General features: G+C 28.6%; 1 protein-coding gene across 4 annotated transcripts; it reads left to right on the top strand.

Annotated features, from left to right (window-relative positions):
- The first annotated feature begins 423 nt into the window (after positions 1–423).
- On the top strand, positions 424–3,320 carry LOC103837451 (ABSCISIC ACID-INSENSITIVE 5-like protein 7). Of its 4 annotated transcripts, XM_033272710.1 has the most exons (6): positions 424–838; positions 1,035–1,045; positions 1,508–2,522; positions 2,608–2,679; positions 2,761–2,790; positions 2,970–3,320. In XM_033272710.1, exons 3-6 carry the CDS (start codon positions 1,533–1,535, stop codon positions 3,042–3,044), a joined length of 1,167 nt encoding a protein of 388 aa, XP_033128601.1. In that variant the 5' UTR covers positions 424–838; positions 1,035–1,045; positions 1,508–1,532; the 3' UTR covers positions 3,045–3,320. The 4 variants fall into 4 exon arrangements, with proteins under 4 accessions (XP_033128601.1, XP_009112070.1, XP_009112062.1 ...); XM_009113822.3 differs by lacking the exon at positions 1,035–1,045 and having other exon boundaries at positions 424–827; positions 1,505–2,522; XM_009113814.3 differs by lacking the exon at positions 1,035–1,045 and having other exon boundaries at positions 435–827; positions 1,501–2,522.
- Positions 3,321–16,429: the final 13,109 nt, after the last annotated feature.

The following is a 16,429-nucleotide window of genomic DNA, read 5'->3' as shown; positions in this document are numbered from 1 at the left end:
ATTTAATAATAGATGTATATAACTTTAGATTATTAAAATTAATGATTTAGATAAAAGTAATACAATATGACAAATAATTAAAATCATAGAGATATGACAAATAAGTAAAATTACCTAAAATTATAGAGAAAACAAAAATAAGCAAATTTACTTCTCAAATTATAATATAGATTTTCAAAATACAAATATTTACAAATATTTAAAAGTTGTTTCAAAATTATTTTTTAAAGCAAATTCTATATATTTAGAGTAGTTAATAATTTCTAAATTGTAATTTGTAAAAAGTAACTTAATTATTAAATAACTCTTGATCTGAATTTATTAAAAAGTATTAATCATAGAAAACAATCTATGTATAATAAATATAATATGTTTTTAATTTATTTTTAAATATGATTTTTCAAATACAAGCACAGTCTTCAACCCAAAAAACAAAGAATATTTATTATTATGATTTAACTTCCAGAAAAAAAAAATACAAGCACAGTCTTCAACCAAACGAACGGCCTACGTTTTCCCACGTTACGCAATCTAATTGGCTGATATTACAAGCATCTTAAAATCTTAAGACTCTTTTTGTTATTCGCCCACGTATCTCAATCGAGACAGATATAATAATATTTAATAATAATCATAATGTTTACTGATAATTACAACAAAACAAATTAAAAAATCAAGAAAATCCCACAGAGAAGAAAAAAAAAAAGGTTTCACCCTTAAAATGGCTGTTCGTGTCGAGGCTGTAGCAACACACTTGTCGTCTCTCCCAGCAGCTTCTCTGGCGTTTTCGCAGTCAAAAATCTAAAATTTTCGAGAAATCTAATTAGGTAAAGATCTTTACATATATCTTCTCTTTTTCATTTTCTTTTTGTTATCCTTGCTTATATCTGGATCTTGTCTTTTGTCGGATCAATCTTTGATGTCTTATCTCTGCTTGTTTTTGTTGCTGTGTGTTTCTGAATCAGACAGAAGTAGTAAAGGACTAATCTTTTGTAGTGAAATTGGAGTCTTGTCGATTTGATTCATGTTTAGGGTTACTTTCACTCTGGAATCTTGAGTAGATCTTTCTCATGCTTGTTGGGTTTTGATGAAAGCAATCGACTTTAAGATTAAATTTTGTTTCTTTCCAGATTAATTGTCTGCATTTCTTAACTAATTTTCTGGGTTTTGAGTATCCTCTAAAGACACATACAAGATGTGACATACTGAATCTGTTCTAATACATCTGTATAGTATGGTGATATGGTTTTGAGAGAACACTGTATCTGTTATGAATTCATTTACATTTTTTGTTTTTAATTAGAAAACGTTATCTTAAAATCTGCCATTATTGATTGACTTCTTACTTTCCTTTTACATGTGTTCACACACACATTTATGTGGTTTGTCTAGTTTTGTTCTCTTTATGTGACACATCATAGCTCACTTGTAACTTCTTTGTTTCATGGACTCTTACCATTGCGTTATCCACTCTAATTTGATCTTTTACCTCTCAAAAAGGAAGCTAGAAGAAGCATTCAGATACAAGCAGTATGGGAACTCACGTCAATTTCAACAACTTAGGAGGAGGTGGTGGAGGGGAAGGAAGTAACCAGATGAAGCCAACAGATAACGCTTATCCCTTGGCGAGACAGTCCTCGCTTTACTCACTAACCTTTGATGAGCTTCAGAGCACACTACTTGGTGGACCAGGAAAAGATTTTGGGTCGATGAACATGGATGAACTCCTGAAGAGCATATGGACTGCTGAGGAAGCTCAGGCCATGACCATGAATCCATCATCTACTGCTACAGCTGTAGCGCAACCCGGTGGTGGTATCCCTCTCCAGAGGCAAGGCTCGCTGACGTTGCCTAGAACGATTAGTCAGAAGACTGTTGATGAGGTCTGGAAATGTTTGTTCACCAAGGACGGTAATATGGTAGGTAGCAGTGGAGGTGGTAGTGAGTCAAATGCGCCTCAGAGGCAACAGACTCTAGGGGAAATAACGCTTGAGGAGTTTCTGCTCCGCGCTGGGGTTGTCAGAGAAGATAACAACAATAACAATGGGTTTTATAGTAACAACGGAGGGTTAGGCTTTGGGTTTGGTCAGCCAAATCAAAACAACATTTCATTCAATAATGGTACTAATGATTCCATGATCTTGAAGCAGCCACCACACCAGCAATTTCAACAACAGTTGCAGCCAAGACAGCAGCTGAATCAGCCACCACATCCTCCTCCTCACCAGCGGATGCCTCAAACCATTTTTCCTAAACAAGCAAACGTGGCATTTGCTGGGGCTGGGAATAATGCAGGCAACAATAATAATAATGGATTGGGTAGCTTTGGAGGAGGCGGGGTCACTGTTGCAGCAACCTCTCCAGGGACAAGTAGCGCTGAAAACAATTCTCTGTCACCGGTTCCTTACGTGCTTAACCGAGGAAGAAGAAGTAATACTGGTCTAGAGAAAGTTATTGAGAGGAGGCAAAGGAGAATGATCAAGAACCGAGAATCAGCTGCTAGATCAAGAGCTAGGAAGCAGGTGAGTATAAATATTAACCAAACTGTTTATATAAAATCAGCAAAAGATTTGTTCCACGTTTTTATTAGTATCCATTAATTTGCAGGCTTATACCTTGGAACTGGAAGCTGAGATTGAAAAGCTCAAGAAAGTGAATCAAGAATTGCAGAAGAAACAGGTTTCTTTCGTTTCTTTTCCTGCTTCTCCCTCTCAGACTATAGCTGCTAGATTCTGATACTGAGCTTCCCCTATGTTGCAGGCTGAGATGATGGAAATGCAGAAGAACGAGGTAATTATTTGAGAACTTTATTTGTTTTTATAAGTTCATCTACAAAACACCGACTCTGTAGCATCATTTTAAAAAAAAAAACAAATTTGGAAAAAACATAAAAGGTCTAATAGTTACTACTTACTAGCATTCAGACATTTTGTGTTAAGTAACTACTGCTAAACTTGATTGTGTTGCAGCTGAAGGAATCTTCGAAGCAACCGTGGGGAAGCAAAAGGCAATGCTTGAGAAGGACACTAACCGGTCCATGGTAAAAGCAGAAGGAAGCAACAAGAACCGATCAAACCAGACACCAGTTTGCATGGGACTAATGTAATAGGAGACAGTGCTACTTGTACAGGAGATTAAGAGAGATTTTATTGAGTGGGAATATTAGGTTAAAGAGAGTAGAAGTTTCCATTATGAATTAAAACATATTTTGTGCCCTGGCCTTCGTTAGTATACTCTGTTTTGTATTTTATAGTCTGACTGGGTTTATAAAAGACATCGATGTTTATGTATATCTTGACAACTAAACCAATATTGACTCTTTTAGAGAACGTAGTTATCTTCCAAAATTGCAATTAGAAAACAGTTTGATCACGACGACATAACATCTACTAAATGAAGAAACTACGACCTTCTAATTTACTATTCTCTTATTGTACTTCATCACAAACTACACCTATATGTCATACTAAGAGCATGCGCAGCAATAGAGTTTTGCTCCTAGAAATAATATTTTTTTGTTTTTCATATTTAATTTTTCATTAAGCTTATCCCTTATATATTAAAAGATAAGCATTGTAATAAATGCATTCACATTATAATAGACACGTGGCAGCTTCACAATGATTTGATAATAAATATGCTAACGCGTTCACACTATAATCATAAATGTGTTCACACTACGTACTTTGTGATTCTTTTTAATATAAAACTCACATACATAATTCCAATAAAACTCTAGATTTTTCGGTTCGAATAAAAATAGATAACGAATCAAAAGCTAAACTATATATATATTATTTTTATTGTTTACGGATAAAATTGAGCAAAATATTCATAAATTTTGATTCGATTTGTTATCCGTTTTGATTTGAACCAAAAAATCTTGATATTTGAAACTCTACGAAACAAATCAAATACTAAAATACAATATCCAAAAAAGAAACAAATCACTAATGCCAATAATTTTAGGAACATATATCTAATTTGATATGTTATATGCATATATATACATATATGGAAAGAATTATATATATATATGTTATATATATTATACTTTATATCAGTTTTACAATATAAATTTATTATATTAGGTACTAGAATTAAAAGGTTATATAATGTTTTATTTTTGTAATAAAATGTTATTATTAAATTATTTTTAAAGTTTTATTTTATTTACAATCAAATCGAATATTCTTTAAAATTCTAAAACATTTCGGATATCCGAGTCACCGAATATCTAGGTGGCTAAAAATCGAATCGACAAAAATGCTTCCAAATATCCAGATACTTGATATGTGTCCACCCCTATTTACGAATGTAATTTTATTTTCTTTTGATGAAAAATGACCAATGTCAAGGTCTTTTTTATTTTAAATAAATTTTAATTTTATCTTTCATGTATTATTCTAAACAAAAATATCATTTAATATTAATTAACAATATCTTTATATATTTTTCAACTATTTTTATATACTTTTTACATAAATATACATGTGCACCTTGATGTGAGCATCTTATAACTAAGTATTCACCACAGCTGAAGTATCTAATTTTTTTGAAAGTTGAAATATTTTTTCTTAATGTTTCTTTCACTATTGACCAAATTGTAGTTAAATGATTTGTCTTAATAATTTTCTTTTCTTTTTCTTAAACTATTATCTGTTTAAAAACTATAATATGAAACTATTGGTTCGACATGACGACTATCTAAACTTCATAATATAAAAATAAACATATAATATTAATTTTAGGTTTTTATCCGAAAAAACCTAAAAATCAAATGTTTTAACCGAATAAACTAAAATGAATATTAATTTAAAATAATAGTTATATTTTAGAAGATTAAAAACAAAAAAACGTAAAACCTAACTAATATCCAGATTAAATAGATTTATTGCCTTTTTTATTAAAAATAACGAAACTAATAATCACATCCCGCGCAAGGCGCGGGTTATTACCTAGTATTAGTATTAAATGGTTGAGAGATTTTCTAAAGAAATTGTGCCACTAATGATGCTCTAAGATAATTATCGTATACTAAGGAAGTAAGTACATTATAATTTATTCAAATATCATATACAAGTATAGTATTGTCATCCCTCGTGTGAGTGTATCTTTTATACGATTGGTTTGGACCGGCGTTAACGTAAATTTCATTAGATTACATAACTTTTTGAATGTAGCTGACATGCTATTTATAAATCTTAGACCCATCTTCTCTTCTGCTGCATCATTGTCTGTGAGATGCCTGCAATCCTCTTTCTTTCTTTGTTTTATTTTGTTGGTTAGTGTAAAGGCAGATGCAAATTACAGGTTGAAAGTCTTTAGGAGCTTACAAAGTAGCTACTTCTTCCCCCAAAAATATGCATCCTAAGCAAGAACTGTGATCCGGGCCTACACTGTGAATCGTGCATCGCAAGCGATAGTTGCCGACCTAGATGCTCCGGAATGCAACCCATTAACCCAACCTCCAAGGTTTTTATTTCTTTCTTTTTTATTTAATCATTTAAATTATATCTTAGATTTATCGATTGATCATTTTCTTGTTATGTTTATGTATCAAAGGTAAAAGGGTTGCCTTACAACAAATACTCGTGGTTAATAACACCCAATTCATTGGCTCGAATAGGTGCAAAATCAGGCACATGCTCTATGATTCTTGCTCCTTCCAACCAAAAAGATTCAGTCACAAGGCAATGCATTGTATAATATATGCTTCTTATTCTTCATATACCCGTTTCAAAAGTTTAATTATTTCCTTATCTTTTGATAAACCCATTTCAAAAGTGTTATTCTTGAAATTTGATTATATAAATCCAAACAGACTATAAGTACCTATATATACACAACTGGTTCGAATGGGTTTACAGAAGGCGTAGAGGGTTTATGCTTGACATGTACACGGCCTTCGTAAGGACCTATATAGAGACAATTGGTTCGAATGTGAAAAATGTTTATAATTATATGTGTAATCTTTTTTAGAATTATAATAATATGATATAACCTTTAAAAATATGTTTCTAGCTTGTTTTTGATTTGTATGTAGCAGCCGGCGGTTAACATTTTAAAGGAGTTTCAAGTGTTTCTAGACAAGATGCTTATCCTCGAAGACTATGTGAAATCTTCTAATGGTTTAACCAGAGTGTTTGATGCATCCGGTTACGAAATTTCATGTTTGCGGTTAGAAGAATGCCTAAGAACGAAGAGGATTGGCCTACTCTCGATGACATGATAAGTCAGAACCAACGGTTGCTTGTCATCACGTCAAATCTTTAAAAAGAAGCGACCGAAGGAATCGCGTTTCTTTGGAGATATATGGTGGAAATCAATGTGAGTGTCCAAACACATGGTCATAATGCATTGATACATCATATATACTATTATTTATAAGAAATTGATATGACGTTATGATTTGTATACGTAGATGGAAATGGAGGGATGAGGTTGGAGTGTGTACCAATAGACCAGAATCAGCTGCTATGGAAGACAAATTAAGATCACTTGTTCTAGTAAACTATTTTCCGGACACTGCGGATTTGATCGGATCTTGTAAACAAAACTATGCTCCTCTTCCTGACACCATCAAGAAATGTCAAGAAGCCTCTGGGAAACGTTAGCCAAACTTTTGTGTAGTCGATTTCTACAAGGTATAATTAGGAAAATGTGGTCCGATAATATATATAAGAAATGTTAATATGTGTGTGCTAAGAGAAGCGATGGTGGAGGAGTTCCAAAAGCAGTAGATGTTGCAAACGGTCATTCATTTTGTGGCTGTGACGATATAGCCGATTTTAAGGTTAGTATTCTAATGGTACATAGTGACTAAATGGATTTTGTATGTTTAAAATGTTTGTGTGTATGTGTGCGTGTGTTCAGGAGAACATGCCGTATGGGACGTGTAAACAGGGTTCGAAACTTACCGCTGTTGGCCATCCATCTACCAAACCAACCCAACTTGAACTTGAGCTTGCTGTGTTTGCTGTAACAATTGTCTTACTTCTCTCAACTTCTCGACCCAAATGGTCAATTATTTTTTTCTTTGTTTCAAATATAAATAGTTTTAGATAAAATTACGAAATATATCATCTATATATAGTGTTACAAAAAAAAAAAAAATCATCTATATATCAATTCAACAATTATAAAAAAGTTACATAGTTGAATTGGTCATACAATATTCAATAAATAAAAAAATTAAATTGAAATATCAAAACTATTTATATTTTGAAATAAAAAATCTTTTAAAACTATCTTATATATTAAAATAGAAGTCATGACTTATTTCATGTGTGATTTTTTATTTGGACCACCTCTTAGAAAGTTGCTTAAATGATTTTTTATATAAATATTTGAATTATTCAATTATTTTAAAACTAACTAATCAAATAGATATTCCTTTATTTTCTCTAAATTTGCATCTGAATAAAATCTTTTCATATCTTTTTCATAATATAAATTTATTCTTTTCACTAAAACAAACCTTTTATTTTAATTATTTAATTAATTTCGTATTTATTTAAAATATAATTATATTTTTCATTTTTCACTAAAACAAACCCTTAAAATATTTAATATTTCGTCTTTGTTTAAAATATAAATGTATTTTCCATTTTTCACTAAAACAAACCTTTTAAATTTCTAATTAATTTTGTAATTATAATTAAAATCATGTGCAATTTTGCATTAAATTTATGATATTAATTTAATATAAGATTTTTCAATTAAATCTTGGATCCCTAACGATATGATTTTCAATTAAAAAATTTGTACCACATGATTAAAAATGTGCTATGAATATGAACAATCGGTTTACAAATGCTATTTTGATAGTATAATAGATCTGTGTTATTAAATATAGTGATTGGTTTAATTTATATTTTAATAATAAGAGTATAAGAATACTTTGTGAACATAAAAGTAATCATTCTTATTTCTATATAGACTAAGCTTATATATTATTCATTAATGCAATTGTTTTTGTACTGTTTTTATCTTGTGCAGTTTTGAAAGTGCAATATGTATTCTACTAATTAATGTCAATAACTTAAATGACTGACAAATGATTGAAAAATATATTTTCATATGAATATGTTTATTTTCAATCTGTTCATCATCAAATGTAATGGTATGTATAAATTTTAATTGTATAAAGTGATGTATCATAGATGAAAGATTGCAAAAAAAAAAAATTAACACCAAAAACTCATTGCAAATAACCCAAGAGTTTTGGAGTAATACAACCAAACAATTAAAATCTAAATCACCAATAGACAACATAATAAACCTCAATAAAACAAAGATAATGCAGAAAAATACAGATTTAAAATGACAATGACAATGACAAAGACGATGCACTACTATTTTTGGTTCAATAATTTAAATGAAATATATGTTTTATGAATCAGACTTAGTATAGGTTATTGCGTCAAATATTTAAATCATACAAATAATTCGATACATGACCTATATATTTCATGACCTATATACAATTAATATATATGTATGGCCAAATTCTATATATAGGTTAACATAGATGTATGGAAAAAATCTAAAATACAAGTATACACTGAATGAAATATCTAAATCAGTGTTAAATTAAGTGTTATTTTCCGTAAATATAACTTAAACTTAATAAGAAAAATACCACTAAAAGTTTAAAACAATAAATTAAATTATTGTTTGTGAACTATAAAATTTTATATCACTAATCATGTAAAACAAATATGTATGTTTATAAAAGTTAAAATGATTACCCGCACGGTTGTGCAGGTAGAGATCTAGTCTATTCTATTAAAATAGAAGTCACAACTTCTTTTCATGTTTGATTTTTTATAAATGACTTTCCCTAGAAAATCATATTTCATTTATTCTACTTAATATTTTGGCATCACTAAGATATCACATCTTATATAATCACATATAACAACTTCACCTATAAAACTTTTTTAATTTTATTTTTAATTACAAAATATGTTGCCAAAAAACTAACAAAATCTTACTAAAAGTTTTAAAATTTTTTTTCATAAAGAACGCATCAATTAATTTCTTAATAAGTAGCATAATACAATTAAAAATTAATATTAATTAAGCTTTTATCGTAAAATAAAACAAAATTTGTATGCTATTTTATAAACTTTCTAACTATATAGTCTATGTTATACTAAAATAGAAATAATATATGAATTAAATATAAAAACTAATATTATATAAATTAACTTATTTTATTTTTTAAAAATCTTTCATTTAAAATATCTTTCACCATTAAAATGGATTAAAATGTGTTAACTATGTATAAAATTTACTAAAATAACAAGTTTAAGTTATTTAAACATAACAATATATTTACTTATAAAATACTAAAACTATAGATCCTAAAGTACATTTTTGAAAAACAATATGAAAATATAAATGATCCTAAACAAGTATATATTCTATAGTATGACTAAATAATTTTCAATAAAAATTTGAATGCAAACTGCAAAAATTATAATATATATTTTTAATGAATTATCTATTTGATTATTTCAGATAATAAATTTATTGTATCGAACTTTAAATTATATTAGCATGTAATAAAAATTAATAATAAAGTAAATTGTATAACAAATATCTATCTAATCTATTAATTTAGGGTTCTATTTTTTATCTACCATACAAAAGTCTATGTCAGACCATTCATTTGAAATTTAACTAAATATCCTAAATTTACTCATATATGATATTTTCCTAACAAAAATAATATACATCTAAACAATAAGATTTCTAAGACAAGACAAATATATTTCCATTAGATAATTATTGTTTATTATTTATCATATTTAATCTAGACCAAATTATATATATATATATATATATATATATATATATTTCAGTAATTAATTTTTAAATTAAATGGTATAGCCCAATCTTTTTAAATTGTCATATTAACTTTTCATATAAAACAAAATAAATTATATTTGATTGGCTGTAACATTTTATGTTTGATTTTTGTAGTATAAATAAAAACACCAAATTGAATTATAATATATTAAATAAAATATTATTTTAAAATATAATATTAAATAATTTAGTTTATTTAGACACAAAAATTTCGAGAATAAAAATTTCTAAACGAATTTTTTTTATAAATTTCGTATTAATTCATATAAAACTAATATTTAAAATTAAACTGTTAATATAATGTTGCATTCTAAAATAAATAAACAAAAATACTACATTAATATCTGATTTGTACAATTTCATCAAAAAAAAATTCAACAAATATGAAAATTTCTAAATAATATTATATACATAAAAATTGATATTAAATATATATCTTTATACCTTAATTTATATTTAAAAATGTTATTTTAAAAATAAAAATATATAACCACGGATGTGCGGGTTCAAATCTAGTCTATTCTATTAAAATAGAAGTCACAACATCTATTCATGTGTGATTTTGTTTTTAAAAAAATGAACATTTCTCAGAAAATCATATCTCATTTATTTCTACTTAACATGTTGACATCATTAAGATATCACATCTTATAAAATCAACACATATAACAACTTCACATATAATTTATTTTTTAATTTTATTTTTAATGATAAAAATCCTATTGAAAAAATCTAACAAAAAAAATAAATAAGTTTTATATAATAATGCATTAATTAATTTCGTAATTAGTAGTATAATTTAATTCAAATCAGTTTTAATTAAAATTTTATTATAAAAAAAAAATTATGCTATTTTCATAAACTTTCTATTTATAAGATATATATTATACTAAAATAAAAGTACTTTATGAATTAAATATTAAAAATTAAATTAAATTAATAAATTAAGTTATTTATTTTTAAAAAATTTCTATTATAAATATGATTCACCATTAAAAGGGGTTTAACGTAAACCATGTATAAAATTTACTAAAATAATAAGTATAGATTATATGAATGTAACAATATATTTATTTATAAAATCCTCCTACATACCAAAATTCAAGATGCTAAATTATATTTTAAACACAGCAAGGAAATATAAATGATCCTAAACAAATATCTATTCTATTGTATAACCAAATAAATTTTAAATATAATTTGCTTGCAAACTGTAGAAATTAAAATATATATTTTGAAGGGGGCTATCTATTTGATTATTTCAAATTGTGAATTTATTGTAACGAATTTAAAATTATATTATAATTTAATAACAATTGATAATAAATTAAAATGCATAAAAGTAATATTTATATATTAATAATGTCAAATAAAAATTTAACCAATAAAATTATAGAATTACATCATATGTAGCATTAAAATGTGAATCATATATTTAAAATTTTTACGATTATATCAAAGTTATACATTTTTATAACATAAGCAGAAAAAAAAAGTAATCGATAAAAAAAAAGGGGTTAAAGTCTTTGTTAGATTTAGAAACGTACGAATGTTTTTTTCCCCAAAAAAATTAGTTCTTATACTTTTGAGAAAAAAGATAATTGAATTACTTATTAGTAATGAGCCATCTTATATTGACATATTATATTGATCCTTTTATAAGACATATATTGTTTTAATAGGTAAGAATATTTCTATATTATGTAAATCCAAATTTAAATTTATATATGTTTGAATTACATTACATAAAACTTATTCTCTAATAATATACTTTCAATTCTAACATATTAAAAACAAAAAACAAAATTATATTTGATATTCAATAATTTATTTTATCAATTATATACTAATATATATACCTAAAAATTAAAATAAACACCCGCATAGTTGTGCGGATCAAGCTCTACCTTATATTATAAAGCAGAGGAAGTACTAAATTATGCATGTCCCACTTTTCTCTGCAAAGAACCAACCCTTTATTCTAGCATTAAGGTTCTCAACAAAAAAAAAAATATATATATATATATATACATATTTAATTATGGACATTAATAATATTCTCCTGTTTATTTTTGTATTATTTGAAATATCGTTAGGAGTATGAGTAGTGACGTTTTAATTTTGAAAATATGCAAAGTTAAATATTTGTTTTAAATATGTGAGGATAAACCTAAAACGACAAATAAAAGAAAAAGGAATGAGTAATATATATATATATATATATATATTTTTTTTTTGAGAATTCCAATCCTAGAATCTTCATTTAAAGTGTGCAGTATAACAAAAATTAGTTTTCCATGCATTTTATTTGTTATCCTAATTTCTAAATCACAAATCTAAATCTACAATATTTCTCAAAAAATTCAAAACTTACGAAAAATAGCAGTTTTTAAGAAAACTATTTAAAAATATAACTTATTGATGAAAAACTCCAAAAGAATACTCATCTATCCAAAACTATTCTCGTTATCCTAATTTCTAAATCACAAACCTAAATCTACAGTATTTCTCTAATAATGAAAACTTTCCAAAAATAACAGTTCTTAAGAAAACTATTTAAAAATACAATCTATTGATGAAAAACTCCGAAAGAATACTCATATATCCACAAATAGTTTTGTTATCCTAATTTCTAAATCATAAACTCAAATCTAAAATATTTCTCTAATAAATGAAAACTTTCCAAAATAGCAACTTATAAGAAAATTATTTGAAAATACAACATATTGATGAAAATTTCTAAAAGAATACTCAATTATCAAAAAATATTCTTGTTATCCTAATTTCTAAATCACAAAACTCTAATTTACAGTATTTCTCTAATAAATGAAAACTTTCCAAAATAGCGTTTTTAGAAAATTATTTTAAAATACAACATACTGATGAAAAACTCTAAATAATACTAAACTCTCCACAAATATTCTTGTTATCCTAATTTCTAAATCACAAACTCAAATCTACAGTATTTCTCTAATAGATGAAAACTTTTCAAAAATATCAGTTTTTAAGAATTTTTTTTAAAAATACAACACATTGATGAAAAATTCTGAAAAAATACTCATTTATTCTTAAATTCTTTTGTTATCCTAATTTCTAAATCACAAACTCAAATATACACTATTTCTCTAATAAATGAAAATTTTCCAAAAACACCAGTTTTTAAGAACATTATTTAAAAATACAAAATCTTGATGAAAAATTCTTAAAGAATATTCATCAATCCATAAATATTCTTGTTATCCGAATTTCTAAATCACAAACCTAAATCAACATTTTTTTTCAAAAAATGAAAACTTTCCAAAAATAACAGTTTGTAAGAAAAATTATTTAAAAATACAACCTACTGATTAAAAACTCATAAAGAATACTCATCTATCCAAAATTATTTTTGTTATCCTAATTTCTAAATCACAAACCTAAATCTACAACATTTCTCAAAAAATCAAAACTTTCTATTTAAAAATACAATTTATTGATGAAAAACTCCAAAAGAATACTCATCTATCCAAAAATATTTTTGTTATCCTAATTTCTAAATCACAAACCTAAATCTACAGTATTTCTCTAATAATGAAAACTTTCCAAAAATAACAGTTTTTAAGAAAACTATTTAAAAATACAATCTATTGATGAAAATCTCCGAAAGAATACTCATATATCCACAAATATTCTTGTTATGCTAATTTCTAAATCATGAACTCAAATCTAAAATATTTCTCTAATAAATGAGAACTTTCCAAAGTAGCAACTTATTAGAAAATTATTTAAAAATACAACATATTGATGAAAATTTCTGAAAGAATACTCAATTATCAACAAATATTCTTGTTATCTTAATTTCTAAATCACAAAACTCTAATTTACAGTATTTCTCTAATAAATGAAAACTTTCCAAAAATAGCAGTTTTTAAAAAAATTATTTTAAAATACAACATACTGATGAAAAACTCTGAATAATAATAAACTATCCACAAATATTCTTGTCATCCTAATTTCTAAATCACAAGCTCAAATCTACAGTCTTTCTCTAATAGATGAAAACTTTTCAAAAATAGCAGCTTTTAAGAAATTTGTTTAAAAATACAACACATTGATGAAAAATTCTGAAATAATACTCATATATCCTTAAATACTTTTGTTATCCTAATTTCTAAATCAAAAACTTAAATATATACTACTTCTCTAATAAATAAAAATTTTCCAAAAATACCAGTTTTTAAAAAAATTATTTAAAAATACAAAATATTGATGAAAAATTCTTAAAGAATACTCATCTATCCAAAAATATTCTTGTTATCCGAATTTCTAAATCAGAAACCTAAATCTACAATATTTCTCAAAAATGAAAACTTTCAAAAAATAGCAGTTTTTAAGAAAAATTACTTTAAAATACAACCTATTGATGAAAAACTCAGAAAACAATATTTTTCTTTGACACCAAAGGGAAAAAAACGGTGCGTTTTGCTCTGAGTGCGATATTGGAGGCGAAAGGAGATAGGGTTTCGACGATGGTTTCGGATGTGCCGCCGGACCCCCCTGGGTCTCCGGCGAATGTTCTAGGAGGTAAAGAAGCGGGGGATGAAGGGTCTTCGGTAGGTAAATCAGTGACACTGGTTACAGCGAAGCCGGCGACCCCAAGTTGGGTATCGATTGCGCAGGACAAGAGAGTCCTAAAGAAGTACGAGATTTCGATTTCGAATAAGGATGGAGTTCGTTCGGTGGAGATTCCAGATGAGGTTCTCTCAAGCCCTACACCGCTGTGGGAAGATTTCATTGTGGGGAAATTCCTCGACATCTCACCTCATGTCGCCAAAGTTCACATGGTACTCAATAAGATTTGGAAATATGGGGAAGTGTCGGCAAAAGTGGAGGTGTTTGACGTTAACGCTACAACAATGAGGTTTCGAGTCTCTAACCCGAAAGCGAGAGAGAAGATTTTGAAAGGGGGGATGTGGAACATCGTGGGCATTCCAATGGTTGTTTCAAAGTGGACACCAAGGGCAGAGGAAGACAAGCAGGAGGAGGAAGCTACTCCAATGTGGGTGCATCTGAGAGGAGTACCGTTACACATGTACTCTTGGGAAGGGATTAGCTTTATCACAAGTGCAGTTGGGTTTCCGGTCAAACTGCATCCAGAGACCATCGCTTGCACAAACTTTGAAGTTGCAAAAGTATTTGTGAAAGTGGATGTCTCCAAAGCTTTGCCTAAAGAGATCAACTTTTCAAAACATGGAAAAGAGTTTGTGGTGGATTTCCAGTTCCCTTGGCTCCCAGCGAGATGCAAGGTTTGCGACAAATGGGGTCACGCAGAGGAGAGCTGTGTGTTGAAAGTGAAAAGTACAGGGGGGAAAACTATGGTAAGAAACACTGGGATAGAGGTGGTACAAGAGGTGATAAGTCCGCAGCTCGAGGAACAGGGGCCTAGGGATAAGAGTGTGGAAGAAACTCCAGTGGTGAGAAACTTGGAGGAAGAGACAGCTCACAAGGAAGAAGAGGAAGTCAATGAAGAGGTAGATGGGATAACACCAAAGGAGGCAAATAATTCAAATGATGAGGTTAACGAAGAACAAAGCAACTGGGCTCTAGTATCTCCTGCTAAGGTGGGTAGATCTCCGGAGAATCATAGGGAGGGCATTCATATCTCTGCTTCTAAATTCTCGGTGCTCAGTGTAGAAGAGGAGGAAGAAGGAGAGATCTTAGACAGAATGAAGCTAGTCGAGGTTACTGAAACGGAAGGGGTGGCTGAGAGAAATGAAGAGCGAACAGAAGAAGCCACTGTCAATCAAGAGACGGCGCATATAAGGGAGACCAAAGGGACAGGTGCGAAGAAGAAAGCTAAGTCACTGGACTCAAATCCAATGGCTATGAGCACAAGGTCCTCTCGTCGCCAACAATAATATGTCAGGTTTCTTTTGGAATGTGAGAGGATTCAACAAAAGTTTAAAGCATTCCGTGGTGAAAGAGTGGCTAAGTAATAGAAGTATGAAGTTTGGGTGTATATTGGAGACTAGAGTTAAAGAGAAGAAGTCAGAGAGAATTTTGGGGTCGGTGTTCAGAGAATGGTCAGCAATGACGAACTATGAACACAACAAAGGAGGAAGAATTTGGTTGTTATGGAGGGACAACGTTCGTATGTCTCCGGTTTACAAAACGGATCAGGTTATCACTTGTTCTGTCGCAATGCAAGATGAGGATGAATTTTTCTGCTCGTTTGTGTATGCGAGTAATCAGATTGAAGAAAGGAAGAAGCTATGGGAGGACTTGTGTGATCACCATGATTCTCCACTGTTTCAACAAAAACCGTGGATTATTATGGGTGATTTTAACGAAATATTAGATGGAGGAGAGCATTCCGAATTTGGTAGTTTGGCGAGATCACCAAATGGGATGCGAGACTTTCAAAGGACGGCTCTGCGATGTCAGTTGTCTGATCTGGGATACCAAGGGCCAGTTTTTACTTGGTGCAACAAGAGGGATGAGGGGTTAGTGTGTAAGAAACTGGATAGGGTACTGGTGAATAATGCGGCGCAGCAGAGATTTGGGAACGCCT

Source organism: Brassica rapa, chromosome A01 (genome assembly GCF_000309985.2).
Source record: "Brassica rapa cultivar Chiifu-401-42 chromosome A01, CAAS_Brap_v3.01, whole genome shotgun sequence".
Classification (NCBI taxonomy): Eukaryota; Viridiplantae; Streptophyta; class Magnoliopsida; order Brassicales; family Brassicaceae; genus Brassica; species Brassica rapa.
This window is presented reverse-complemented; position numbering and strand designations above follow the sequence as displayed.

Coding starts and splice junctions, on each gene's coding strand:
- LOC103837451 (XM_009113822.3), top strand. CDS start 1,533: ATGGGAACTCACGTCAATTTCAACAACTTAGGAGGAGGTGGTGGAGGG. Junction 2,680..2,760: donor AAGAATTGCAGAAGAAACAG/GTTTCTTTCGTT, acceptor CCTATGTTGCAG/GCTGAGATGATGGAAATGCA. Junction 2,791..2,969: donor TGGAAATGCAGAAGAACGAG/GTAATTATTTGA, acceptor ATTGTGTTGCAG/CTGAAGGAATCTTCGAAGCA.